We start from the raw sequence: 26,739 nt of genomic DNA on the forward strand, positions 1-26,739 counted from the left end.
GACTGGATGAGTCTTTCTTGTGGGGGGTTTTCTCACGCATTGCAGGGATGTTCAGCAACACCAGTAGCGCGCCTGCAGTTGTGACAACCAAAAATATCTTCAGAATGGCCCTGGGGGGCAAATCACGGGCTGGAACAGAAGCAGTACTGGACAGGAACCTCCTGCAGATTCCCACCTTCCCTGACTTATGTGCTCACTTTGCCTGCTGCCAAACTGTACTCCTCCATGGAGAGCCATCCCTTTGCTACAATCTCAGGAAGTTGTTCATGTTTGTGGGAATCAGCTACACTGGGGCTCTGGGCCTTACTGTTACCTACTTCCATAAAAACTGCCAGCAGCGTGAGGACAAGGCCCATATGCAACAACGAAGGCAGAGCTGGCATTCAAAAACAAACTTTAGAAAGAATAAATATGGGAAGGAGAAAATGTGATTTAAGTAAGTGGTCCAGTCAAGATTTTTTTCTGTACTGAAGTACATTCTCCAGTATACTAGAGGAATTTTTTTTCCCATAAGACAATCAATAGAGAACAAACATATTAAGTGCACACTCATTTTATTCTCTATTAATAGATCCTTATTTAATATTTCTTACCATTTCCATACTAAGCAATTAAAACCATAGTATTTTATAAGACCAATGCTTTAACCCAAGCTAGAGCTGAAATATATATAAGTAAATTACTCAGGGCAAAGTGAAACTGCTACTCAATATTCATAAACATCACTCATAACTATATTCATCAATATGGCTTTACTTTAACTCTCAATATTTATTTCTGTTTACCCTTGGCAAAAGAGTCAAGATTTATCAGCCAAGTGTTTGTATCACTGTATAAATATTAAAGGTCTTCATATCAGCATGTAAATATTAAAGGTCTTTATATCTGCATGTAAATATTGAACAAATAAAATAAAAACTTTCACATTATTTGACTCGGAAATTTAACATCTCCTACCTGCTCTATAACACAGACTTCCAGAGAAGATAAAATATAATCCAATTTTGTTAGAAGCCAGAATAATTACAACATAATTACCTGGACTAGGAATCTGGTCACGATATTTTGGAACCTCATCATTCAGAGTCTGAAGCATGGCCCACATTGTGAATGAAAAGAGTGCCGCCAGGAACCCATAAAAGACTAGGTAGAAGAGCAAGATCAAACCTGTGAAAGAAAACAAAACTTATAGAACTTGAAGATATATACATTGTGTGTGTTTGTCTGTGTGTAATGAGGCCAAGGTGAAAAAACAAACCAATCATCGCAAGGCTAGGGTTCCAAGCTTTGCCATGCACACAGCCAAGTATCTTCATATTCCAAACATTATGAATTTGCCCAAGCAAGGAGTATTTCAGCAGGCAGCACCCACCCATCCTGTGATCCCCTCCTCTCCTAATACTTCCAAATACAAGCAGCTTCCACAGATCACACTGATTCAAGATCAGCGCTTGAAAATTCCAGCACATAAGGGAGTGTTTCCCAAAATGAATTCGATGCCCTCTAGAAAGACAGAAGATGATTTTAGGTTGATAAACCCCCTTTATGTGTATGTGACAAACAAAAGAATGAGCATATCAACCCTGTATTTCATAATAATTATCTGCATAAATCTGAGTTTTAAAAAGTGAGTTGATTTAAAGAATAGCCAGGAAGCATGCAGAGAAGGCAAATCATGAAGATGGTTATCAGTGAATAAAGTTTAGGAAATACTGGCTGAGTGGAAGCCTCATGCAAAAGTGCAGAGAGGACGAGATCAGAACAGGCGCTCTGACCAGCAGGACTTGACAACTCTACTGCTAAGCATGAAGCAAGAGCTGGCGCACACACAAGTTTCAACATAAAGGGCCTAACCTTTTTTTCTTCACAATCTGGAAACACTAAAATCTATCCCAAGCCAGTGATTTCTTTTGTGAACATCTAGAATTATTCTTCTCAAATTTCTATATTCAAAGATCTAACATCGTAAGTGGTCACCATCAAGATTATATGCTACAATACATTGCTAACGTCACACATTTACATTTGAACATTTAAACACTGATCAAAAAATATTCAATTAATTCCCAGGTATGGCAACAGTAAAGAACACTTAATTCCCCAAAGCTGAATTAACATGAGCTTTATTTTCCAGTCTTAACATAAACTTGCTTATCAATATTTGTCCTTGAAGAAAGGCTACAGCAGGCGTTCCCAACCTAGGATCTATGGACCCTTCACCCTCACCCATTCCCAGCAAAGGTGAACTTCAGAGCTTCTGAGACTTCTATAATAATACATTTCTGAATACATCTGTTTTTCTCTGTGGAGTGGCTGCACAATATTCTTGTGATGCTCAAAAGACCCTGTGACCCCAAACAAATTGTGGCAAAAGCTAGATAACTTTCATTTGTTACCTGCAGGCCAGAAAACTTAGGGGAAAACAGTTAAAGCAATTTCATCTTAATTCAGACTGGCATTCCCCATCCTCCCCCTGCCCCAATTACCAGGAGGCCAAAATAGGGAGCGAAAGGACAGAAGGAAGAAAGGAGCACAGTATGTTCACCTCCAGACAGCAGCACTTCCCTACCACATAGAGCGATCCTGCTGCAGAAAAACAGAGGAAGACCAGCCTCAAAGAAGTGACCAGTTTACTGTAAGGGAAAACCAAACAGGTAAAGCCCAAAAGCTGGTTTATGAGATATGGGGGAAAAACCATTCTTTCAGATTTGGCTCTCTGTAGGAACTAACAGATAAATTCCTCTACACAGCAGGCCAGAGCACAAATACATAAATGTCATGAGTGGGGGCTGTGTTCCAATAAAACGTCACTTAACAAAAACAGGCAGTCTGAGGCCACAGGAGTTTGTCAAATGATGAAGTCGATACTAAACTGGAAAAGTTTAACACAGAAGTGCTAAGAGTTTAGTTATTTAGCAGTACATTAAAGTCATCTAAATGTATTCTTTTCTTTTTCTTTTTTTTTTTTACTTTACAATACTGTATTGGTTTTGCCATACATCAACATGAATCAGCCACGGGTGTACAAAAGTTCCCACTCCTGAAGCCCCTCCCACCTCCCTCCCCCTAAATGTATTCTTATCATGCCATTTTCAATTTTGATTTTCAACTTCCAGGAAAAATAATGTAAATGAAATTTATAAAAGCAACAAGCAAATGAGCACATAGCAAGCACGAACAAAAATGTTAAAATTCCCTATGTAGTCAGGTTCATAAAAACAGACACACAAATTAACAGCCATGTCCCAAACCTGATGGCCATACACTAGTGGCCATTAAGTCAACTGTGAATGTAGTTAGTGTACAACAAGTAAATAAGTGATTTCCAGCACTGAAGTCAATTTCCCCTACTTGATAAGATCCTATTGCCAAGAACCAAACTTAACATTGAAAAACTAAAATTAACCTCACTTATAAACACCACATCAGGGCTTCCCTGATAGCTCAGTTGGTAAAGAATTTACCTGTAATGCAGGAGACCCCGCTTCAATTCCTGGGTCGGGAATATCCCCTGGAGAAAGGACAGGCTAACCACTCCAATACTCTTGGGCTTCCCTTGTGAGTCAGCTGGTCAAGAATCCCCTGCAAAGCAGGAGACCTGGGCTCGACCCCTGGGTTGGGAAGATCCCCTGGGAAGGGAAAGGCTACCCACTCCAGCATTCTGGCCTGGAGAATTCCATGGACTATACAGTCCACGGGGTCGCAAAGAGTCGAACATGACTGAGTAACTTTCACTTTCATAAAAACCACATATGAAAGACCACTCACAAGGATGGAAGTAACTTTTTATCAACTTAATCTGCTTCCTCTAAGGAAAAAAAAAAAAGGAAAATAAAAACAGAAGTTATAAACTGCTGTTCTTACAGGGGGTATCTTGCAGTTAGTTTACTCAGATGCATCCCTGACAACAATAGGGATAAAACTGAGGGTACCTTAGATAAGGAACGGGCTTCCCTGGTGGCTCAGATGGTAAAGAATCTGCCTGCAATGCAGGAGACTTGGGTTTGATCCCTGGGATGGGGAAGATCCCCTAGAGAAGGGAATGGCTGCCCACTCTAGTATTCTTGCCTGGAGAATTCCATGGACAGAACAGCCCTCCATGGGGTCACAAAGAGTAGGACACGATAGCTCAGTTACAGGTAGGGCAGAGGGGACCTAATAAATGTGCCACGCCTGCCTCAGTGCTGGTTAATGTGAGCAAGGGAAGTCATTAGGCTTCAAGGCCTGGACATCCACACTCGTTCAACATACTTTGAGACTGTGTGATCTGACTCCCTACTTCTTGCTCAAACTTCCTAGTTACCTAGACACCAGAAAGACTATGCCTTATTCCCAGAGAATTTCGCTAAGAAACAACTTTCCCTGGGTAAATTAAAATAGCAACCTGCTTACAGTTTTATGGACTATAGCCTACCAGGCTCCTCAGTCCATGGAATTTTCCAGGCAAGAGTACTGGAGTGGGTTGCCATTTCCTTCTCCAAGGGATCTTCCCAACCAGGGACCGAACCTGAGTCTCCCGCATTACAGGCAGATGCTTTTAAGGGTTTCCCTGGTGGCTCAGAGGTTAAAGTGTCTGCCTCCAATGTGGGAGACCAGGGTTCGATCCCTGGCTCGGGAAGATCCCCTGGAGAAGGAAATGGCAACCCACTCCAGAACTCTTGCCTGGAGAATCCCATGGACAGAGGAGCCTGGTAGGCTACAGTCCACAGGGTCACAAAGAGTCGGGACACGACTGAGCGACTTCACATTCACTTACAGTTTTAAAAAACCTTTTTTTTAAAGCAAAGGCAGGTGTAACTTTTTTAAAAAATCAATTATATGGACAAGTACAAACTTAAAGTCCTTTGTAAGTTTAAATTTTTATAAGGAGCTATTTACTGAGGTATAATTCACATTTCATTCACTATGAGTGGAAGTGGTTGGTCATATGGTAACTGTTTAGTATTTTGAGTTAAGTGCTAGACAGTCTTCCAAAGCAGCTGTAACATCCTACATTCCCACTGGCAGCATTCCAATTTCTTCACATCCTTATCAATACTTTCTAGTGGGTTAACTAGCATTTCCCTAATGACTAATGATGTTAAGCATCTTTTCATGAGCTTATTGGTCATTTGTGTCTTCTTTGAAGAACTGTCTATTTAGATGTTGGTCCATTTTTATACTGAATTGCCTTTTTATGTAAGTTCTAACAGTTCTTCATACATTATAGACATGAGCCTTTTGTTATATACACGATGTACAACTATTTCCCCCCATTCTGTGAGTTGTCTGTTCACTTTCATGAGTGTCCCTTAAAGCAGAAAAGTTCTTAATTACAAGGAAGTCTAATTTACTTTTCTCCTTGGTTGCTTGGTTTTTTGTATTGTATCTAAGATACCACTGCCTAAGCCAAAGTTAAGAAGACCTGTAGCTATGTTTTCTTCTAAGAATTCTTAGTTTTAGCTCAAGTTCGGATCTTTGATCCACTGTGTGTTTCTGTACATGGTATGAAGAAGGGAGAACCGAGAACTTCCAGATGTACAAGCTGGAACCAAGAGCTTCCAGGTGTACAGGCTGGATTTAGAAAAGGCAGAGGAACCAGAGATCAAATTGCCAATACCCACTGGGTCATAGAAAAAGCAAGAGAATTCCAGAAAAAAACGTCTGTTTCTGCTTCATTGACTATGCTAAAGCCTTTGACTGTGTGGATCACAACAAACTGTGGAAAATTCTTAGAGATGATAATACCAGACCACCTGACCTGCTTCCCGAGAAACCTGTGTGCAGGTCAAGAAGCAACAGTCAGAACTGGACATGGAACAACAGACTGGTTCCAAAGTGGGAAGTACATCAAGGAGTACATCTCAGCTGTATACTGTCACCCTGTTAAAGAGTACATCATGCAAAATGCCGGGCTGGAAGAAGCACAAGCTGGAATCGAGATTGCCAGGAGAAAATATCAACAACCTCAGATATTACCACTCTAACAGCAGGAAGTGAAGAGGAATGGAAGAGCTTATTGATGAGGGTGAAAATAGGACAGTGAAATAGCTGGCTTAAAACTCAACATTCAAAAAACTAAGTTCATGGCATCTGGTCTTATTATTTTCATTTCATGGCAAATAAAATAGGCTTGGGGGGTGGGGGGAGTGGAAGCAGTGACAGATTTTCTTTTCTTGGGCTCCAAAACCACTGCGACTAAACAACAGCAAAGAAAGAATTCAATTACACTGTTTTGCATATCGATATCCTGCTGTCCCAGGACCACTTGTTTAAAAATCATCTGTTCCTCACTGAAATAATTTTCTTAAACTAATCAGCACATTGCTGTTGTTTAGTCGCTAAGTCCGGTCAGACTCTTTGCAACCCCATGGACTGAAGCACACCAGGCTCTTTCACTATCTCCTGGAGATTTCTCAAATTCATGTTCACTGAATCAGTGATGCTATCTAACCCATCTCATCTTTTGCCTTTGAACTATTTCTACAATTAAAAATACATGTGTGAAAAAAAAAAATACATGTGTGTATATACATATACACTCAAATTTTATATATTTATTTTAAAAATATGGTAGTATAAAAAATATTAAACAAGATTAAATAAATCGCCTAAGACTAACCTACCAATAAGAGAAACACCCAGACCAGTACCTCTCCACGTGGCACCTTACCTGGTCTGCTCTCCCTGGGAGCCTCAAGCTATTACTTTTTGCAGTCAACTCCCCTTCTCTGAAGTGCATCATGGAAGCATTCTGTGTTACTTCGGGTAACAAAAATTTACATGGAATAAGGTATCTGTTCAAGAGTCCAGTTACAAGCAACAGACATATAAACAAAGAGAAAGAATTAACTGTCTCTAACAGGAAGAGGAAGGAAAGGATTTCATCAGAGAAGGACTCCCAGAAAAAAGCAAGTTGGCTCACCAAAATGGAGAACAGGAGGGCACTCTGCGCCAAAGACTAGATGACTCCACAGCAGGAGCAGCCAGGTGAGTGTAACTCTGTGCCTTCCCCCAACACACAGCCCTGGTGCCCAGCAACTACACACACACACCCCCCAGCCCCACCCCACCCCCCCCACGCCCCGCCCCGCCAACCTTGGTACCCATCAACTACCAACAGTAGCAGCACCATCTACTCTTTAACAGGAGCAGGGAGCATGGACAGGGGGAGTGGGGGGAGGTTGGGATTTAAAAACTGGCCAAGGTATTGGATGGGTTGGTAAAAACCTCAAGGAGTGGAGAGAATCTCCATACCTCGACCAGTTCTTGGGTACTTCTGCCTCATCCCTGAATGCTGTGACAGGAAAGTCTAAATACAAACAGGAGGTGCAGAGAACCAATAATTACCAAATATCTGAGGAAAAAACTAATCCAATAAAGTACCAAACGCAACAAAGAAAGTGTAACAAAAATTTACAAAGTGGACTTCTACATAAGCTTTGAATTAAAAAGACAACAAAACATGAAATATTCAAAATACAAAACAATAATGCAGCCAAAGCAGAACACAGAGGAAAATCCACAGCTTTATATGAATTCTCTAAACAAACCCCAAGACTAACCAAAAAGTCAGATTTAAACTCAAGACTAAAATAAATTCAAGGGAAAGTAAGAAAGATTTAAGATACCATCACAAGTTAATGGAAACAAATGCATTTAATTTGATCAATAAAACCAGTTTCCAACTAGTAAACTTGAGAATAAATGGAAATATATTGTTTTATGAGAAAATAAACATTTGCAAATCAGAAGTTTTTACAAAACAATAAACAGAGCTCTATTCCTAAAAGAGATACCACATCCAAATGGTTTTAGTTAGTTCTCCCAGTTTTCAAGAAATAGATTCTTTTTCTATACATAAGCTATCTCTTTTGGATGCTCCATACATTACCTAAATCTTTTTAAGGCTAGCACTCTCCAGACACCAAAACTAAACAGCCAGTAGTTACACAAGTCTCACACATTATATTTTATTTTACAAATGCTTACATAGAACTTACATATTATAATGTGATAATGACAAAGGAACAAAGATATAAATTAGTAACAAAACGCAATATCCAAGAAAGGATCCATGTAAAAAAGCTGGTATTTCAAATCAGTGAGGAAATGATGGGTTACTCAATATACTTCGAGATAAGCAGTCAGGAACACTGTATAAAAGATTGTTAAATTTGTAATAATATTTATTTAAACAAGTACAATTTTTAAAAGGATTAAGTGAACATACATAAACCTCACCTAGATTCTATATAAGTAGACAATCTACTATATTTATCTATCTTTTCAATAATTACCATCTATTTTTTTATGCAGTTGTAGATGTTAGTACACTTAACCCCTGAACACTTCAACATGCATATTAACTAAAACAGAGGGAAAAATTACATTCAGTGAAATATGCGAATCTCCGAAGTACTATGACATGGATTTTTGACAAATGCATTCACCTCTATGATACAAACTGCTATCAAGATACAGAAGATTGCCATCATCCTATAAAGTTCTCTCATGCCCCTTCCCAGTCAATCCCCAGGCCCATCCTAGAAGCAAGCACTGTTCTGGGCTTTTTTTCCAGCATAGGTAAGTACTGCTTGGTTTAGAATTTCAAAGAAATGAAATGATATAGTACATTCTCTTCAGTAAAGCTTATTTTCTGCTTAGCCTAATTGTGGGATTCACTCAGGTTTTCCATTATTTGTAGTTTGTTCTTTTTTTTGGACTGTTGAGTAGTATTCCACCATGTGGACACTGGTTTGTTTATCCATTCTACTGAACACCTGGGCTATTTCCAGTTTGAAGCTGCTATGAATATTTTCATGTATTTCTGTGGACATATGTTTTCATTTCTCTTGGGTAAATATCTAGAACTGCTGGGGCATGGGTAAGTGTATATTTACTTTTATAGGAAACCGCCAGACTTTTATCCAATGGGTATATGCCACATAGGTTTTAAAAGTATGATAGGTAACAGTGATTGCCCAGGGAAGAAACTGAGGATGACAGCGGGCTTGCTGACTACTCACTGTAAAAATTCAAATAATGAAGTGACTTTTGTTATATGAAAAGAACAAAGCTAAGAGTTCACACATTTTAAGACCCCATTCAGTTTTCTTGGATTAGCCTATACTGAACCACAAACTTCTAAAGCGTAGCTCAGCAAATCTCAGCTGCTGCCTGTTTTGTAAATAAAATACTGAAACACAGTTAGGCCACTAGTTTACATATTGTTTAAGGCCATTTCAAGCTACTAATAGCAGAGGTGAGTAGTTGTAACAGACACTGCCTGGCTGGCAGAGCCTAAAATATTACCTGGTCCTTTAAAGAAAAAGTTTGCAGCCTCCAGTTCAAAAGGCTTTGTTTTTCATTCCCAAGTGACACCTGAAACTATCTCATGCAACTTTTCCCTTAAAGAAGAAACTGAGACCAAAAGATTTTTTTTTTAATGACTTATCTAAGCTTAGAGATGTAGAATTCTAATTCAGGTCTACCTCAGTATACTGGTAAACTTCTAAACTTACCAAGTAAAAATACATAGGCCCATAGGCTCACTTTGACTATAATGCCCTATCTGGAAACTCAAAATGAATTAGAAATTTAGTGGAATAGAAAGAATCATGTGAGCTGAGGGGAATTATGAACAAGTTTCTCCACAAACAAGACTTTCACAGTATGGAGCTATGTCAATTAATCCATAATACTCTCAACTTCATTCAGCCCAAAGACTAGGTGAATCGTAAGTGGAAACTGACTAAATGACAATTTATCAAAAAAAAGTTAAGTGTTTACTACGTGCTCGATGCTGTAGGGCTATAATATGCACCTGCAAGTCCTGCTCCGTGAGAACATCCAGTTAGTAGAAGCAACATGTATAAACACCTCTGACCCAGCGTACGAAGTTGTTAGGTGTCACAGATGATAAATGCGGTATCCTTTCACCTGGGCAAGTCAGAGAAGGCTTGTGGCAGAGCTGGCCCTGGACGCAGGAATCAGGGGAGAATTTACGATGCAGCGAATGGCACGGGAGAGGGAATGAGCAGGCCACTCCAGGCCAAGGGGCCTTAGATATAGCCAGTTGGCTGTGACACAGTGGTATGTGGGGTGTACGGTATAAAATGACAGATTATGTGAGGTTGGAAATATAGTTCTAAGCCAACATGTAATACACCTGGAATACCAGGCTATCAGGAACTGATTTAAACCTCAAAGCAGTGGGGATCCAAATACTTTTGGGGTATGGGGAGTACCTTGATCAAAGCTGCAGCCTTAGACATCAATGTGAAACAAGGAGGTTGTATACAATAATTCCAACTGATGCCCAGGATCTTTCTGGGACTGCACCAGAAGTTAAGAGCCCACCTTCCCCAGTCAACAACACTACACATTTTTTTTCAGCAGCAGATAAAGGTTGGAAAGCCAATGGCCCCATTTAAACTTGGAACAATTTTGAAAGAAAGTTACAAAAAGATCTTCACCTGGTCCTTCAAGTTTTTTTCATCAGTGAATTTACAAGAAAAGACACTACCAGATCCTTAAAAAGTGGGGCAGGGTTGGTGGGAATGTTAAGGGCTATGCAATCTGCAACAGGTGGTTAGCATTAAGAATGCCAGGAAAAACAAGCCCCCTGGGCTTCCTCTGAATGTGTGCCTGTTCACAAGATACTTCGGGGTGGGGTGAGGTGAGTGAGTGGTGAGAAGGTCAGAGGAAATTCATTCCCGGACTAACTGCAGCAGTGGCAATGAGCTGCGGGTCACCAGGAGATTCTACAAATGCTGTGGAAGTAGGGCCACGCCTAGTGACAGTCTTCGAGAACTGCAGACCGAGAAGTAACTCAGAACTCCCATGGGAGAAGGGGAAGCACTCTGCTATCAGCTGGTTACTAAGGTAGTGGAGCTGTCTAAGCCTCACTCTCAGATTTATGGGGTATGCAAGAAGCAACTGCAATCTGAGAGATGTTAACCAAGAAGTAAAATTTATCAGTAATTTTTGCAGTTGTTTTGAGATGAAAAAAATGAAGAGAAAACAAAGCCTAACACGGTGCCTGGGAAACATACTTTAGGAACCAAGAGAATCAGAAAAAGACTGGTTAGAGAAGTATGGAGTGGGAGTAAGGACCACTTTTATGGGCCACACACTGACAACAGTGACAACAGGCCAGAAACTGCCAAAAGAAAAGTACCTCACTTTGTGGACAAGGGTCTATTTCTTAGCATGGCATCAGCAAAATACTAGGAGTAAGTTGTACTTAAGCACCAGCTCCACCAATGGCTCAGTAAACAGATATGGGGAGGTTGTTAAGTCAGAAAATTCTTTTCAAAAATATTACTAGTTAAATAGCACCTATAGGGAGAGGAAGACACTATTAAATAAACCCTCATTAAATCTGAGAGCAGATAAGTTTAAAAAGAAAAAGCCTCTAGGAAGTTCTCATAAGAGCCATAAGAAGCTGAACAGAGCAATAAAACAGGACGCAGGAGACCAGATAATAACCCTGGTTCTGTTATTCTAATCAGATGCATGACCTAGGCACGTCAAACTCAGCCGAGCCTCCCATGAGAAAGTTACATGGAAACTTTTTCTGAACACTAAACTATGAAATCCAAGTGTGGCAGGAAAAAAAAAAAAGGAAAATGCTCAAATATCAGGTAAATCTTTATGCAATGATATACCAAAACCAAAGACACTAAAAAGTGTTGCAGAAGACTAATTACATGTAATTAGACTGGGAACATTTCACAACACTGCTCTTTCATTCAACCAATTTTTACTACATTCCCACTAAGTGCAAGCAATAGGTTAGGTGTTAGGGAATTCCAGAGGAGTAAGATGTGAATAAGAAGCTTCAGCCGAACAAATGCATTATGAAAGCATAAATGCTCTACTAGAAAAAGGTATCATTGGATACACTGGAGCACTTGACACAGTCTCAAAGCAAAAAATGATTCAAAAATGTTTACCAGAGATCAGGCTGTCAAAGCTGACATCTGAGTAACTAGGTCAAGGTGAAGGAAGAAGGGGTTCAGAATCTAGGAAACAGGCCCAAAAATGATGGGAGAGAACTATGTAGAACAGTAGATGACAAGAGAGAAAAATCCCAAGTCTGCAAATAGTCTGCACATGATGCTAAGGAGCCGGAGGGCAAGAGATTTACATGAAGAGGTGGCTGTGAAACAGCCCACTGAAGATTTCCAACAGGCAATCTTTAAAGATTCCGACAGGTTTTAGGAATGCGAAAAAAGCCTTAGGGACCAGACATGCAGTTTGTAAGCCCCAACATAGATATGACACCTAAAGTCACCAGAAACCTAAGTTCTGGCAGAGTGTGTGGATGGTCCCCACAGAGGTGATGGAAAGTGCCAAGGATACCCCCAACACATCAACCTCTAAGAAAGAGGCAGAGGAATAAAAACCACTCCCCTTAAATTTTAAGTGATACAACCAGGTAGCTAACTGTACATTTTCACTTATTTATACATTTGAAAAAACTTTATACATAGGAAAATGTTAACAATGGTTATTCTATGTAGTCAAAGATGACAGATTTTACTTCAAAATCAATGTAATGAATGCCTAATTAGAAAATAATGAATTTATCTTCCAAAGTAAATTTTGTTCTTCTTTTATGACAGAATTTCTTTTTTTAAAAATGCTAGGTTAGTAGAGGCTTCATCTTAATGGAAACGCTAGAAGTCTATAAAGGGGGAGGGAAAGGGGAATAGATATCCCCCAAGAGTAACCTTCACTTTTAAAAATTATTTCACATATGATTTTTTTTCCCTTTTCATATAGTTGTACTGCCAAGTACTTTGGCACATTGTAATAAAATTGTTTGGAAAATAAAAGCATTAAATGGTCTTTAAATATGATGATACACCACAGTGAAGATGTTACTAAGGACAGGAGGGTTTTTTTTAAGCTGTTTTTAATACAACTAATTCTAAAGCTGCAAATTCAAAAGTCAATTTCAAAGAAATCAAATTATTTTGGGGGTGAGGGGAGGCTGCTCTGTAACACAGTAAAGCACGTACTACTGTGATCACATAGCCTGGTGGGCTAGTCCTTGGGATCGCAGTCAGACACGACTTAGCGACTGCGCAGGCACCACACTATTATTACAGGTATCTGGACTACAACACACACACCTCCCCCTCCCTCCCACTATCAATCCAGGTGCTGCCTCCTGCCACGTGATGGCTCAGTCAGCCTCAGCGGTCGCTGCTGCCACACCCACCACTTGACCTTCATTTAGTCAGCCCACAGGGTAAGGCAAGGCCTGTTACTTTTCCAACAGTGCAAATTTTTGTAAAGTTTCTTTGATACAACATTCCACCAGACAAAGAATACCTTACAAAACTGGGAAAATAAACACACTTGCCTTCTCCCCTACAGTCAAACACACAAGACTGGGATGGAGCCTGATCTCCAAAGCAGAGCATTTACTGAGGCATGACCCAGAATGGGAGCAGGTAATCGAAAAAAACTGCAATTCATGGGCCTACAATGAAAGAGAAGCATATGAACAAAATGGAGATGTTAGTAGTTTTACTCCAGAATCCTGGTCCTGCTTGGAATCAGTACCTTGAGTTTAAGATTAACATTAACGAATCTGCTGAGAGATAACCTTAAGATAATGAAGGCCAAAGAAGCCCACAGGCAGATGTCATTAAATGACAGCATGTCATGGGTTTCCCTGGTGGCTCAGATGGTAATCTGCTTGCAATGCAGGAGACCCAGGTTCGATCCCTGGTTGGGGAAGATCCCTTGGAGAAGGGAATGGTTACTCAGTCCAGTATTCTTGCCTGTAGAATTCCATGGACAGAGGAGTCTGGTGGTCTACAGTACATGGGCTTGCAAAGAGTTAGGACACAACTGAGCGACTAATACTTTCACTACTCCTGACTTGCCCTTATGTTCAGCCTGGATATCAGCTCTTAGGAACACTTTGATCACCTACACGGTATGCATTAGAAAGCCGTGAAAATGGAATAAAGTACATGTATATAAGCATTCTGAAATTGCTGAAACCAAGCGTAACACATTAGCCAAACATACAAGAAGCTAGTCAAAATCCTCACACAGCTGTTTTAAAGACGGCAATGACATGGATCATGAGGTATTTTCACTTTATCTCAAATATAAAGAGTAAGACTACTTCTTAAATATTAATATATAGAGCACTTGGAAAGGAACCTCACTTGGGACAAATGTGCTGAAGACTTGAATGTAAAAGATAAAATCAGGAAACATCTTAAATGAATGTCTTTACAGAACCCTTGAGGTAGAGAAAGGCTGTCTCTATATGCCAGCAGCCCAGCAAATCTACCCAGGTCAAAAAAAGATGTAATAATCCCCTCCTTCATTAATTTCAAAAGCAAAAGAAAACATCTGCACAAATGAGGTTTAAAAAGAAAAAAAAACTATAACACGCTTTCAGAATATAAAAGGTACACAGATTACCCGCAACCCAGAAATTCCACCAGTAGAAACATATTTCACGGAAATCAATTTACAAAAATGTACAAGGATAAAGAAATGGGGGGAGGAGGGCCCAGTACATACAATATGCACTGGTGTTAAAAAAAAAATGAAGAATTACTTCTATTATCATAGGTATCTCCCATGTATACATAAGATACATGTTAGACTAAAAAAAAAACAGTATATCTAACTACACCATGGAACAGCTATTAAAAATGATATAGATCTTTAATAACACAGGAAGAGGCCCACAATATACTCAAAAGATTATAAAGCAACATTTACTGTATGATCCCTGTTAAAAAATAACATATGCATTAAGTCTGCCCACACATGTACTGAAATATGCATAGTGGACTTCTCCAGTTGGAAAGATCCCCTGGAGAAGGGAATAGCTACCCACTCTGGTATCCTTGCCTGGAGAATTCCATGGACAGAGGAGCCCAATGGGCTACACTCCATGGGGTTGCAAAGAGTCAACACTACTGAGTGTCTAACAGGGGTAATCAGATCAGGCAACTCACTCATACACTGCCTCTGATAAAGAAAGGCCAGAGGATACGCTTTCTCCAGGTGGACCCCATACTTGACGGAATACAGCGTTGATTCCAGCCTACATGCACCACTCCCCCACATCTCCTTGGAGTGTCCTTATGCCTGCTGGGACAAGATTATAGACAGTTCTCACCTATTTATGCCATTCAGTACTGGCTTACTATTATTACAATAAATGCAGAAATTTACGAACTGAACTGACAATTTCCATTTTGAAAATAAAAAGTCTTGCCTTCATTCTTCTAAATCTAATCCCAACTTCACCTGTACTCCTTCCACTGCCCTTACATAATCCCGCATTCTCTGATACCAAATAAAATCTCTATCCCAACAGCATGTAATACAAAGGTTAAACAGCACACCCTGCATTAAGAAATGTCATTCAAAAAAAAAAAGAAATGTCATTCTAACAAAGTGAAGATACTTAGTACTGGAACGAAGAAAGGTAGTCTACACAAAGTCATCCCTCTTCACCACTCAAATATTCCTTCAGCAAAAAGTAAGTACACTCTAAAAACAAAAATAACTGTTTACAGCACCCTCCCCCATTTAATTCTAAATGCAAGATCTATTTCCTCATCACACTAGTGGGTTCCCCATAGACAGCCATTTGAATAAAAATCGTGATTACCATGCAGTGAGGCAAGGCATCTGTAAAATAATACAACCGCTGGACTAGGATTAAAGGACAACTGGGTTCTTTTCTTGGCTCTGTGGAATATATAATTTTACACAAACAAAATCACAACCTCTCTGGGGCTCATTTTTCTCATCTCTGAAGCAGGGTTTGGGCTAAAAAAAAAAACCCTCCAAGGCCCCCTTGCAACTTGTGATAGGGCTTTAAGCCGCCTTTCTATTCTAGAAGAGCCGATTTCAAGTAGCAGCAACAGTTTATTTCCTAAGTCAAGGCTAATTCACTCTCTTCATGCTTCTCTTCAAAGTGTCGTGCTCAAATAGTTCTCCAGTCTAGAAATACTCTCACGCAGAAAAGTCTGTCATGACCAACTAACAAAATATTTTTCAAAAGAAAAAAAAATTGGTTTACTTAAGTTTAAAGGAGGGGAGCACTAGTCGGGGGGAGCACTAGTCCTTATTCAGACGTTAACAGTTTTTCCAAAAAAAGAGGCACTCGAAGGCAGCACCACACTGACGGATGGTTTAAATATTTCTTTTAAAACAAAGAACCCATGCAGAGGAAAACTGCTAGCAAATACAATCATCACACGTTTTGAAGGCACAGGGTAAAAAAAAACAAACAAAAAAACAAACCGTGCCTTTCAGACCGAATTTACTTTCCCCCAATGAACCACGTTGGTAAGGAAGAAAACCTGTGTCACTAAAAAGGAATTAGGAAGGAAGCAACCTTTTTAAGGGTCTTTTCACCGGACAAATTCAACTGCATTTTCGGGTACCGTGTACTTGCGTGCTTAACACAGTCGTGCAGCCCACACACTGAACACTCGTTCACACTCTTCCGATCGGCCGGGGTGGCAGCGTGGACGAGTCACAAGATAGCGGCGGGAGTGGAAATTTCCTCTCCCCGGGTGTGGGGCAGGGTCTAGCTTCCCCGAACCGCTCGGCGCCGCCGGCCGCCTCCGCCAGGGCCTCTCGGGGCCGGCGCGCTCCGTACAAAGGAGGCCGGGCGCTCGGCCCCCACGCGCTCGGGGCTCTGGGCAGCGGTCCCCGGCTTCCGGCGCCTCAGGCCCCGGCAGCACGTGCGCCCGCTCCCGGCCGGGAGGAAGGAACCGGCGCGGCCCGGCGGGGGCTGCCAGCGGGCCCCGCCGCCTCGCCCGCCCCCCGGCCCCGCGAGAAATGAATGGGGCCACGCTACTCCTCTGCCGCCGCTGCCGCTCGCGTTCCAGTCTGGCGGCCGAGACGAAGACCGCTGCGGGCGGCGGTGGCTCCTGGGGCCCCCACGCGGGGAGCTGCCTCCCGCCCTCCCTTCCCACCAGACCCCACCCGGCGTCCCCCTAGACCGCGGCCGGCCCGGGTGCCCAACCGTCGCCCGCTCACCCCAGCTCTTGGCGGTGCGCCCCAGGAATTCTCCGGTTGTCCGGTTGTAGATGAAGAGCTTCCACTCGGCCAGGCTTTGGTTGAAGGACTTCTTGTCTGTCTTCGTCATGGTGTGTGTGCCGACGGCGAGAGGAGCGGCGGCCGCGGGGGTGGAAGCGGCGAGGAGCGCTGAGGCGCGTCCCGGCACGAGCGGGGAAGCTCGGCGGCGGCGGCGGGAAGCGGGACGGCAGAGGAAACCTTCTCGCTGCGGTGAGCGCTCAAGCAGACTGCGCTGCGCCGCGCCGAGCCGGGGCCGCCGCTCCGGCCGCGGGAGCCTGACGTCTCCGCCCTCCGCAGCCAATCCCCGCGCAGTTCAGGCCCCGCCGCCGCCGCCGCCGCCACCGCCGCCACCGCCTCCCGCCCGCGGCTGGGCGCAGCCGGACGCGGCGACAACGCCCCGCCCGTTGCCCCGCCCCCGCCCCGGCCCCGCCCCTCCCCGCGGTACCCGGCGGGGCTCCAGGACGCTCTGGGTTCCTTCTTCCCTGGCCGGAGGAAGCGAAAACTGTGCAAAGCAACTTAAAAAAAAAAAAAAGTCATGAGAGCTTAATAAGAAGCAGGTTTATAATGACAAGCAAAAGATGAGCGTCCCTGACCCGCAGGTTTCTCAGAAGGAGGACTCTGGGGAGATGCTGCGGGCGACCGGAACCCGGGGTCCCCTCGCTTCTTTGCCTGCTTGCGGCGCGGGACGAGGAGAGCGCGGAAACTACTCCAGTCAGCTAAGTCGCCTTCACCGAGAAGGGGACCTCACCCCTCTCTCCACGAACCGTTTCCAGGCGTTCTCCTCTGGGCTTTATGACGTGACTAAAAGGTAGTCGGCTGTAGTTTTTCGTGAAGGTGTTTGATGTACTACGTACCGCTGCTCAGAGAACGCCCTGACTTGGCTCTTTTGAAGGAGTCAACTAGGAATCTTAGGTCAATGGGGATTTCATCCAAAGTTTGCCAGTATTAAGTAAGTTCAGTATAGTTTTCTCCAGCTTTAATTGAATTTATCAGTGAAACCAATACATGTGTTTTCCTGAAGTTCCTATCAGCTGTTAAGACCTGCTTTTTCTCAAACACTCAGGTGCTACAGGAAATCAATTCTTCGTTTAGTGTTGATGGCTAAATAATGTTCCTGACTTTTCATCTTTTCCACTGCATGGTTGCTCCCTTTGGTCAGAGCTGAGGGTGCAGTCGTTGTTTTCCTACACGAGGTGGAGCTGAAGAGTATCGTGCTCTGAGACTTGTGACAGCATGAAAAAATTTAAATGGGAGTTTGGGCAGGAGGTGGGGGGTTATTTTGTTTTGTTTTTAGAGAACAGAAATAGAGCACCGCCTCTGTTTTATCAGCAAATAAAAATTATGAATGAAGGGATGTAGCACACACCTTATTGTTTGAAATGATTCATTATAGCCCATCAGTTTAAACAGCCTGCAAATGCATTAAAGGAGTAAATGGATAACAAAATTCTGGCATTTCTCTTGTTTCCTCACTTTGTTTATCAAAGCAAGGAATTATGTCTTTCACAAATGGAAAAGGGATAGAAGAATATATTATTATAAAGTGATTTTCCCCTGTGCTTAGGAAAGCTAAATTTATAATTATGACCAAATCCAGTTATTTTGTCGAACCAATGACAGCAAAAGATTTGTAGAAGCCTTTTGTAAAGTTTGGCATGAAAATGGTATTAGAAATAGCAAAATATTGTGCAAGCAAACTAGAATGCGTAGTTAACTATTTTTGTCTCATTTACAATTGAACTACGAATTAGAGGACAGCTAAAATATTGGTAGAGTTGGTAGCAGGCTTTCTAGTTTGGGCAACAGTAAAGATGCAGAGTCTGTTTGAAATAAAATATAAAACCATCTGCTTTACTGATATTGTGTGTGTTAACAATCACACTTCGGAAATAACCTGGCGCACACAACAGAAGCATGGTAAACAAGAACATTATGAAATAGCATTTCAAAGATATTGAACGCTGCCAGATATTTGTAGTTTGTATATTTTTAATGGTCATTAATATGCTTTTCGTACATAATGCTTTTCCAATTAAGTAAGTAAAAATATAATTCAGTCAGTGTTTTCAAAATTCATGCCTAGCGTAGTGTAATAACTAATTAACCGATCTCAGTTTGGGGAAAAGTTTGCATCCTAATTCAAAACACAGCAACTATTTGTTTCTCTGATACATGATTCTTGAGCATTACTTGGAAGAGAATATACTAAGTGTGTTGGGGGATATTGGCCCACCAGGTGTGAGCAGATGAAATATCAAATTTAATCACACTATTATTCCCTCTAGATTTACTTTACTCTCCCTTGTGAAAGCAAAGTTATTTTGGACTTCCCTGGTGGTAGTTGGGGTGGCTGAGTTGGAGTAGTAAGTGGCAACCCACTCCAGTATCCTTGCCTGGAATTTTCCATGGACAGAGGAATCTGGCGGGCTATAGTCCATGGGGTTGCAAACAGTTGGACACGACTAAGTGACTGAGCAGTTCAAGGGACACTGGTTTGATCCACATGCAGCTAGGCCTGTGCACCACAACTAATGAGCCCTCATGCTGCAGCTGCTGAAGTCTGTGTGTCTAGACCCTGTGCTCCACCAGAAGAGAAGCCACTGCAATGAAAGAAGCGAATGCACTGCAACTCGAGGGTCGCTCCTGCTCTTTACAACTAGAGAGGAGCTCGCACAGCAAAGAAGACCTAGCACAGCCAAAGTAAATAAATTGATTTTTTTTTTTTTAAGTATCAGACGACCACAGTGATTCAGTGTCCATCTCTCCTCCACCACCCAGTTGCTGCCTCCATGGTGAATGATGACAAAGCTCTGGGGAAACTTGGCAAAGCTGGATGAGGCAGAGTGAGGAAGGAATAGTTGTGGGCCACTGGCTCAGTCTGCTCTCCAATCAGCAGAATTCGTTTACTAGTTTCTAGTGGGCACAAGCAAGATACTTTGGCTCTCAATTTTTTTATTTTGCTAAAATGCTTCATTTATTTCTGGATTTTAGAATTATGTATACAGAAAAAAGTATTCCAGTTCTTAAAACAGCATCTTATTTATAACTTAGTGTTGTGAGTAGGACTGTGGTACTAAATCGCTGAGAGACCATTGTCCTTCAGAGAATAGATATTAAGATTTCCTTTCTTAATAAAAGTCCTTTCTTTCCCACAAGCGACAGCTATAATTGTGTTGGTGTTTTATTGTATCTGAGAAACACAATCATGAATACATAGTCCTCTTCACAGAAAGTGTTCTTTTCCACACATTGATTCTAATTTTGAATGGTTTTACTAATCCTTTAACAAACAGCATCTCTACTTCCTTTGCTGGTTAAAGGGCAGATTTTGCATTGTTGATTATCTTGAATTAAATGAACCAGTGCTTTCGTAAACCATGAGCACATTGGCACAGAAAGTGCTCTGTAAATGGGGGGGAAGGGTGTTGGGTAATAATTTCTAATACTATCATACACGGTGTTCAGTGTCTTATAAAAGAGTATATGATATGGTCTAACAGGATTATTTACTAAATGAAATATAAATTCAAATGACTAACTCAATGTGAAAGATTATTTAATTAACAATTTGGCTATAAAAATTAACAGGAGTAGGTGAAGTTGCAAGTGAAACAATGGCAGAATACTGATGTTTATTGAAACTGGATGATGGGTACATGATGTTCATTATACTCTGTTTACTTTGTATATCCTTGAAAGTTTCCAGAATAAAATGTTTGGGTTGTTTTTTTTTAATGGGGGCAAAGGATAGGCAATTTTTTTGATGCACATTTTTCTGATTCACTTAGTTGAAAAATAACCAGAAGAAGGTATAGATGTAATGTTTTCAAAAGAACTATTTTTTTTATTTGAAAAGCTGAACTAATGGGAAACAGTTATGCAAACATAAGATAATATTTTTATATTCTAATTAGTAACCTTAGGTAAATTTGAGGAGCTATTGTATCTATAACAAGGACAAGCATATGTGTATATATACACATGTATATACATATACACATACATACACATACATACACATATATAGGCCTAAAATAACTGTAAGCAGGCTAGGAAAGCAACTGGTTTTGAAGGGAGAAGAATATCTTCAAGCAGAAAGTAGACTCCATGGCCACGAAGACTGGCATTAAGTTCCTAAACAAGTTTAGTCATATGGTGAAGACATGTGCTTCTTTTGTTAAATGGAAATCAGTTAAAACCAGCAGAAAACTGTGTTCCAAATATAAAGCAAACTAAAATAAAGTATTATTTTGAGCAGCTCTTGGAGGGTTTGAAAATGTGATTATATCATCTCAGTGTTTCAGTATCCTTTCTAGTGGCACAGGGCTAGTGACATGGATTTAATTTTTCTTTTTTAATTTAATTTTTATTTTATATTGGGGTATAGTTGATTTGCAATGTTGTGTTAGTTTCAGATGTACAGAAAAGAGCTTCAGTTATACATATTCATATATCCATTCTTTTTCAGATTCTTTTCCTATATAGGTTACTACAGAATTTTAAGTAGAGTTCCCTGTGCCATAGAGTAGGTCCTTGTTGATTGTCTATTTTAGGTATAGATTTGCTTTTTCTGGGCTTCCCTGGTGGCTCAAACAGTAAAGAATCTGCCTTTAATGCAGGAGAAACTGAAAGTGAAAGACGCTCAGTTGTGTCCGACTCTTTTCAACTCCAACAGTCCATGGAATTCTCTAGGCCAGAATACTGGAGTGGGAATCCCTTCTCCAGGGGATCTTCCCAACCCATGGATTGAACCCAGGTCTCCCGCATTGCAGGCAGATTCTTTACCAGTTGAGCCACAAGGTAATGCAGGCGACTGGGGTTCAATCCATGGGTAGGGAAGATCCCCTGGGGAAGGGAATGGCTACCCAATCCAGTATTCTTGCCTGGAGAATTCCATGGACAGAGGAGCCTGGCAGGCTACAGTTCATAGGGCCGCACAGAGTCAGATACAACTGAAGACGACTTAGCATACATACACTATACATTTAGTTTTTTGTACTGATTTTTCTACTTAATTAAAAAATGTAAACCCCACAGATCTCTGTTAAAAACACAAAACTATTTTTAGTCATAGAAAGGGTAAGTCATCAGTCTCCTGTGGGTTTGGGTTTACTTTTGTGTTATATGTCTCTTACAAAGCAACTTACTAATTTAACTCAAATTTGAAACTAAAAGGATGTCACGTGAAGCCATCTATTAAATATTTAGGCCCCTTGGACATGTAATATGCTAAAGTAATATGCCCTATAATTTTTCTATTTATAGCTATCATGACGAACTCCAACCAAAGAGGGGCCAGGAAAAATTTCCTTGTACAAGGGCAGAGCAGACTTAAGAACAATGTCTTATCCTTTACTATTTTTCAGTAAACCTTGATAGTATTAATAATCTGAAACTCAAAATTTAGGCCCAGTTTTTTTTTTTAATAAAACTGTATTCTCCTACCAAATTTGAGGTATTTGATTCCCTAGTCAAGCATCCTTCTGAGTATGTCATCCTATACCTGACAATTTATTTCTGATTGCTTCTATGAAGACCTACAAGACCTTTTAGAACTAACACCCCAAAAAGATGTCCTTTTCATTATAGGGGACTGGAATGCAAAAGTAGGAAGTCAAGAAACACTTGGAGTAACAGGCAAATTTGGCCTTGGAGTACAGAATGAAGCACGGCAAAGGCTAATAGAGTTTTGCCAAGAGAATGCACTGGTCATAGCAAACACCCTCTTCCAACAACACAAGAGAAGACTACACATGGACATCACCAGAAGGCCAACATCGAAATCAGATTGATTGCATTCTTTGCAGCCAAAGATGGAGAAGCTCTATACAGTCAGCAAAAACAAGACCGGGAGCTGACTATGGCTCAGATCATGAACTCCTTATTGCCAAATTCAGACTTAAATTGAAAAAAGTGGGGAAAACCACTGAACCATTCAGGCATGACCTAAATCAAATCCCTAACGATTATACAATGGAAGTGCAAAATAGATTTAAGGAACTAGGTCCGAGAGACAGAGTGCCTGATGAACAATGGATGGTGGTTCATGATGTTGTACAAGAGACAGGGAGCAAGACCATCCCCAAGAAAAAGAAATGCAAAAAGGCAGAATGGCTGTCTGAGGAGGCCTTATAAATAGCTATGAAAAGAAGAGAAGTGAAATGCAAAGGAGGAAAGGAAAGATATAAGCATCTGAATGCAGAGTTCCAAACAATAGCAAGGAGAGATAAGAAAGCCTTTCTCAACAATCAATGCAAAGAAATAGAGGAAAACTATAGAATGGGAAAGACTAGAGATCTCTTGAAGAAAATTAGAGATACCAAGGGAACATTTCATGCAAAGATGGGCTCAAGAAAGGACAGAAATGGTATATGGACCTAACAGAAGCAGAAGATATTAAGAAGAAGTGGCGAGAATACACAGAAGAACTGTACAAAAAGATCTTCATGACCCAGATAATCACGATGGTGTGATCACTAACCTAGAGCCAGACATCTTGGAATGTGAAGTCGAATGGGCCTTAGGAAGCATCACTACGAACAAAGTTAGTGGAGGTGATGGAATTCCAGTTGAGCTATTTCAAATCCTAAAAGATGATGCTGTGAAAGTGCTACACTCAATATGTCAGCAAATTTGAAAAACTCAGCAGTGGCCACAGGACTGGAAAAGGTGAGTTTTCATTGCAATCCCAAAGGAAGGCAATCCCAAAGAATGCTCAAACTACTTCACAATTGCCCTCATCTCACACGCTAGTAAAGTAATGCTCAAAATTCTCCAAGCCAGGCTTCAACAATACATGAGCTATGAACTTCCAGATGTTCAGTCTGCTTTTAGAAAAGGCAGAGAAACCAGAGATCAAATTGCCAACATCAGCTGGATGATCAAAAAACCAAGAGAGCCCCAGAAAAATGTCTATTTCTGCTTTATTGACTATGCCAAAGCCTTTGACTGTGTGGATCACAATAAGCTGTGGAAAATTCTTCAAGTAATGGGAATACCAGACCACCTGACTTGCCTCTTGAGAAATCTGTATGCAGGCAAGGAAGCAACAGTTAGAACTGGACCTGGAACAACAGACTGGTTCCAAATAGGAAAAGGAGTATGTTGAGGCTGTATATTGTCCCTCTGCTTATTTAACTTCCGTGCAGAGTACATCATGAGAAACGCTGGACTGGAAGAAGCACAAGCTGGAATCAAGATTGCCGGGAGAAATATCAATAACCTCAGATATGCAGATGACACCACCCATATGGCAGAAAGTGAAGAAGAACTAAAGAGCCTCTTGATGAAAGTGAAAGAGGAGAGTGAAAAAGTTGGCTTAAAACTCAACATTCAGAAAACTAAGATCATGGCTTCCGGTCCCATCACTTCATGGCAAATAGATTGGGAAACAGTGGAAACAGTGACAGACTTTATTTTGGGGGGCTCCAAAATCACTACAGGTGGTGACTACAGCCATGAAATTAAAAGATGCTTACTCCTTGGGAGGAAAGTTATGACCAACCTAGACAGCATATTAAAAAGCAGAGACATTACTTTGTCAACAAAGGTCCATCTAGTCAAGGCTATGGTTTTTCCAGTGGTCATATATGGATGTGAGAGTTGGATGATAAAGCTGAGCGCCGAAGAATTGATACTTTTGAACTGTAGTGTTAGAGAAGACTCTTGAAAGTCCCTTGGACTGCAAGGAGATCCAACCAGTCCATCCTAAAGGAAATCGTCCTGAATATTCATTGGAAGGACTGATGTTGAAGCTGAGACTCCAATACTTTGGCCACCTGATGAGAAGAGCTGACTCATTTGAAAAGACCCTGGTTATGGGAAAGATTGAGGGCAGGAGGAGAAGGGGATGACAGAGGATGAGATGGTTGGATGGCATCACTGACTCAATGGGTGAACTCCAGGGGTTGGTGATGGACAGGGAGGCCTGGTGTGCTGCGGCTCATGGGGTCACAAAGAGTTGGACGCTACAGAGCAACTGAACTGAACTATGAAGGATTAAAGCTGTAGAGGATGTGTAGTTTCAAATTATAGTTTTAGATATTATAGTAGGATAAACATATTGTTTATAGACTCCTACATCCCTAAGGAAGGGACTCTCAAGATCAGCTATCTGTTTCCAGATGAGGAAACTGGTACCTACAAAGACTGGGAAATTTAGTCTATGCATAGGGTTAATAAGATATATAAACTGACCAAAGAGTGTTCAACTCCTGGTGAGACCTTCTTTCTGTTATATTGTGATGTTTGTTTAACTCAGAAATTCACCATCAAAAATTCCAGAATTGTCTTTAAGTATAAGTAAGTGTTAGTTGCTCAGTCGTGTCCAACTCTTTGCAACCCCATGGACTGCAGCATGCCAGGCTTCTTTGTCCATGGGATTCTCCAGATTCTGTTTTTAAAAGAAACTAGTTAAAAAATGAACTTTTGTAAACCCAGAAAATCACGATTCTCCAGAAATTCTATAAATAAAAAAAATGTTGCCCCTCAGAGGTCAGAAATAATGGTGGTAAACAAAATACTTTCCATATCCTGAAGTCTAGGGCATCCTTCAGTGAATAAGGAAACGTGGCCTAAAAGAATAGTAGGGCCTAGTTTTCCACATTTCATCTTTATTTGAACAAAGATGTCTTGCAAACAGTGATCAGGACTCATTTCCCTCTATTCACATCAGCCGCAGGCTGGTATGTTTGCCAGACAACTTCTAGAGCAAAACTGGAGCAATTCAAAGCTTGATCTGATTTTCTAATTGTCAGGATTGCATTATCTGATAGCATTAATAAATCACTGACTTGTTATTTAAACAATCCCTTTTTCTTTCTTGTTTTGTTTTTAGTGGAAAATAATTGTATCAGAGAAGCAACTATGTTCTTTTAAGCAGGAACTGCCTGTCACAATATGACTAAGGAACATGAAGGAAGATTTAAATGTCACTTTAGGCAACACTATTTCCTAAGAGCCTTGGTAATGTCTGCAGGGCCATGGACATTCAAGTTCCTTGATTCTTAATTATTGTGTTGCAATCAAGTTCTGATAGGACCATAGCTACCATAGGTAATTACTTTTACACAAATTCATATGTCTCATGCATTGTGTACAAGTATATAACTGCCTTATTGGGGATATTATGAGAAGAATGGTCTTTTGGTTAAATGACAGTTTGGGAGTTAGGAAATCCCCGTAAATGCACATTGTGTTTCAACTTCCTGCAAATCACATAAGCTTATATCAGCTAATGATCTTTCCACAGAAAGAAACAGAAAGCAAGTTCAAAGTGACTTAAACAATAAGGAAAATGTACAGATGAACTTAGTGTAAAGTCCAACTTTGAGAAAATTTTGACCCAGGGCTCAAATAAAATCAGTAAATCCTTGCTTTCCATTCATTGGTTCTATTACCTTAGGATTAGTTTCCAGAAGCTTCCGGGCCTACATATTTTCAAGTGTAAACTCAGCAGAAAAGAGAGAACCCTCAAACGCCCCCTCTCGACCCCCCAGCATCGCCCTGACTTGGGTACCATGTTTTTCCTAAACCAACTGTGAAGGCCAGGGAGAGAGATGTAATATGCTGATTGGATGAACCCCAGGAGAGTCCATTCTTGACCTGGTGGTGTGGTCAATCCCTCTCAATTGCATTGTTCAGAAATTTGGAATAGTGACAGTGGCAGACTTT

At 41.0% G+C, this 26,739-nt stretch overlaps 1 protein-coding gene and 1 long non-coding RNA gene across 6 annotated transcripts in view; one reads left to right on the forward strand and one right to left on the reverse strand.

The window, feature by feature from the left end:
• The window catches only part of ATP1B3 (ATPase Na+/K+ transporting subunit beta 3), a 34,774-nt gene extending 17,478 nt beyond the window's left edge, over positions 1-17,296 (reverse strand). For 2 of the 5 annotated variants that reach the window (XM_060395038.1, XM_060395033.1), the window contains exons 1-3: positions 17,029-17,232; positions 14,985-15,117; positions 1,039-1,167 (exon numbers count right to left, since the gene is read on the reverse strand). In XM_060395038.1, the coding sequence (XP_060251021.1) occupies positions 1,039-1,167; positions 14,985-15,096 (241 nt within the window). In that variant the 5' untranslated portion in view covers positions 15,097-15,117; positions 17,029-17,232. Of the gene's footprint in view, positions 1-1,038; positions 1,168-14,984; positions 15,121-17,028 lie in introns of all 5 variants that reach the window. The other 3 variants (XM_060395042.1, XM_012102251.5, XM_060395035.1) reach the window with 2 other exon arrangements.
• A 209-nt stretch (positions 17,297-17,505) lies between these two features.
• LOC132657378 (uncharacterized) lies at positions 17,506-21,324 on the forward strand. Its single transcript, XR_009595422.1, has 2 exons — positions 17,506-18,016; positions 18,131-21,324. It is a non-coding gene; the product is annotated as an uncharacterized LOC132657378 (long non-coding RNA).
• The last annotated feature ends 5,415 nt before the right edge of the window (positions 21,325-26,739 follow it).

Source organism: Ovis aries, chromosome 1 (assembly GCF_016772045.2).
Source record: "Ovis aries strain OAR_USU_Benz2616 breed Rambouillet chromosome 1, ARS-UI_Ramb_v3.0, whole genome shotgun sequence".
NCBI lineage: Eukaryota > Metazoa > Chordata > Mammalia > Artiodactyla > Bovidae > Ovis > Ovis aries.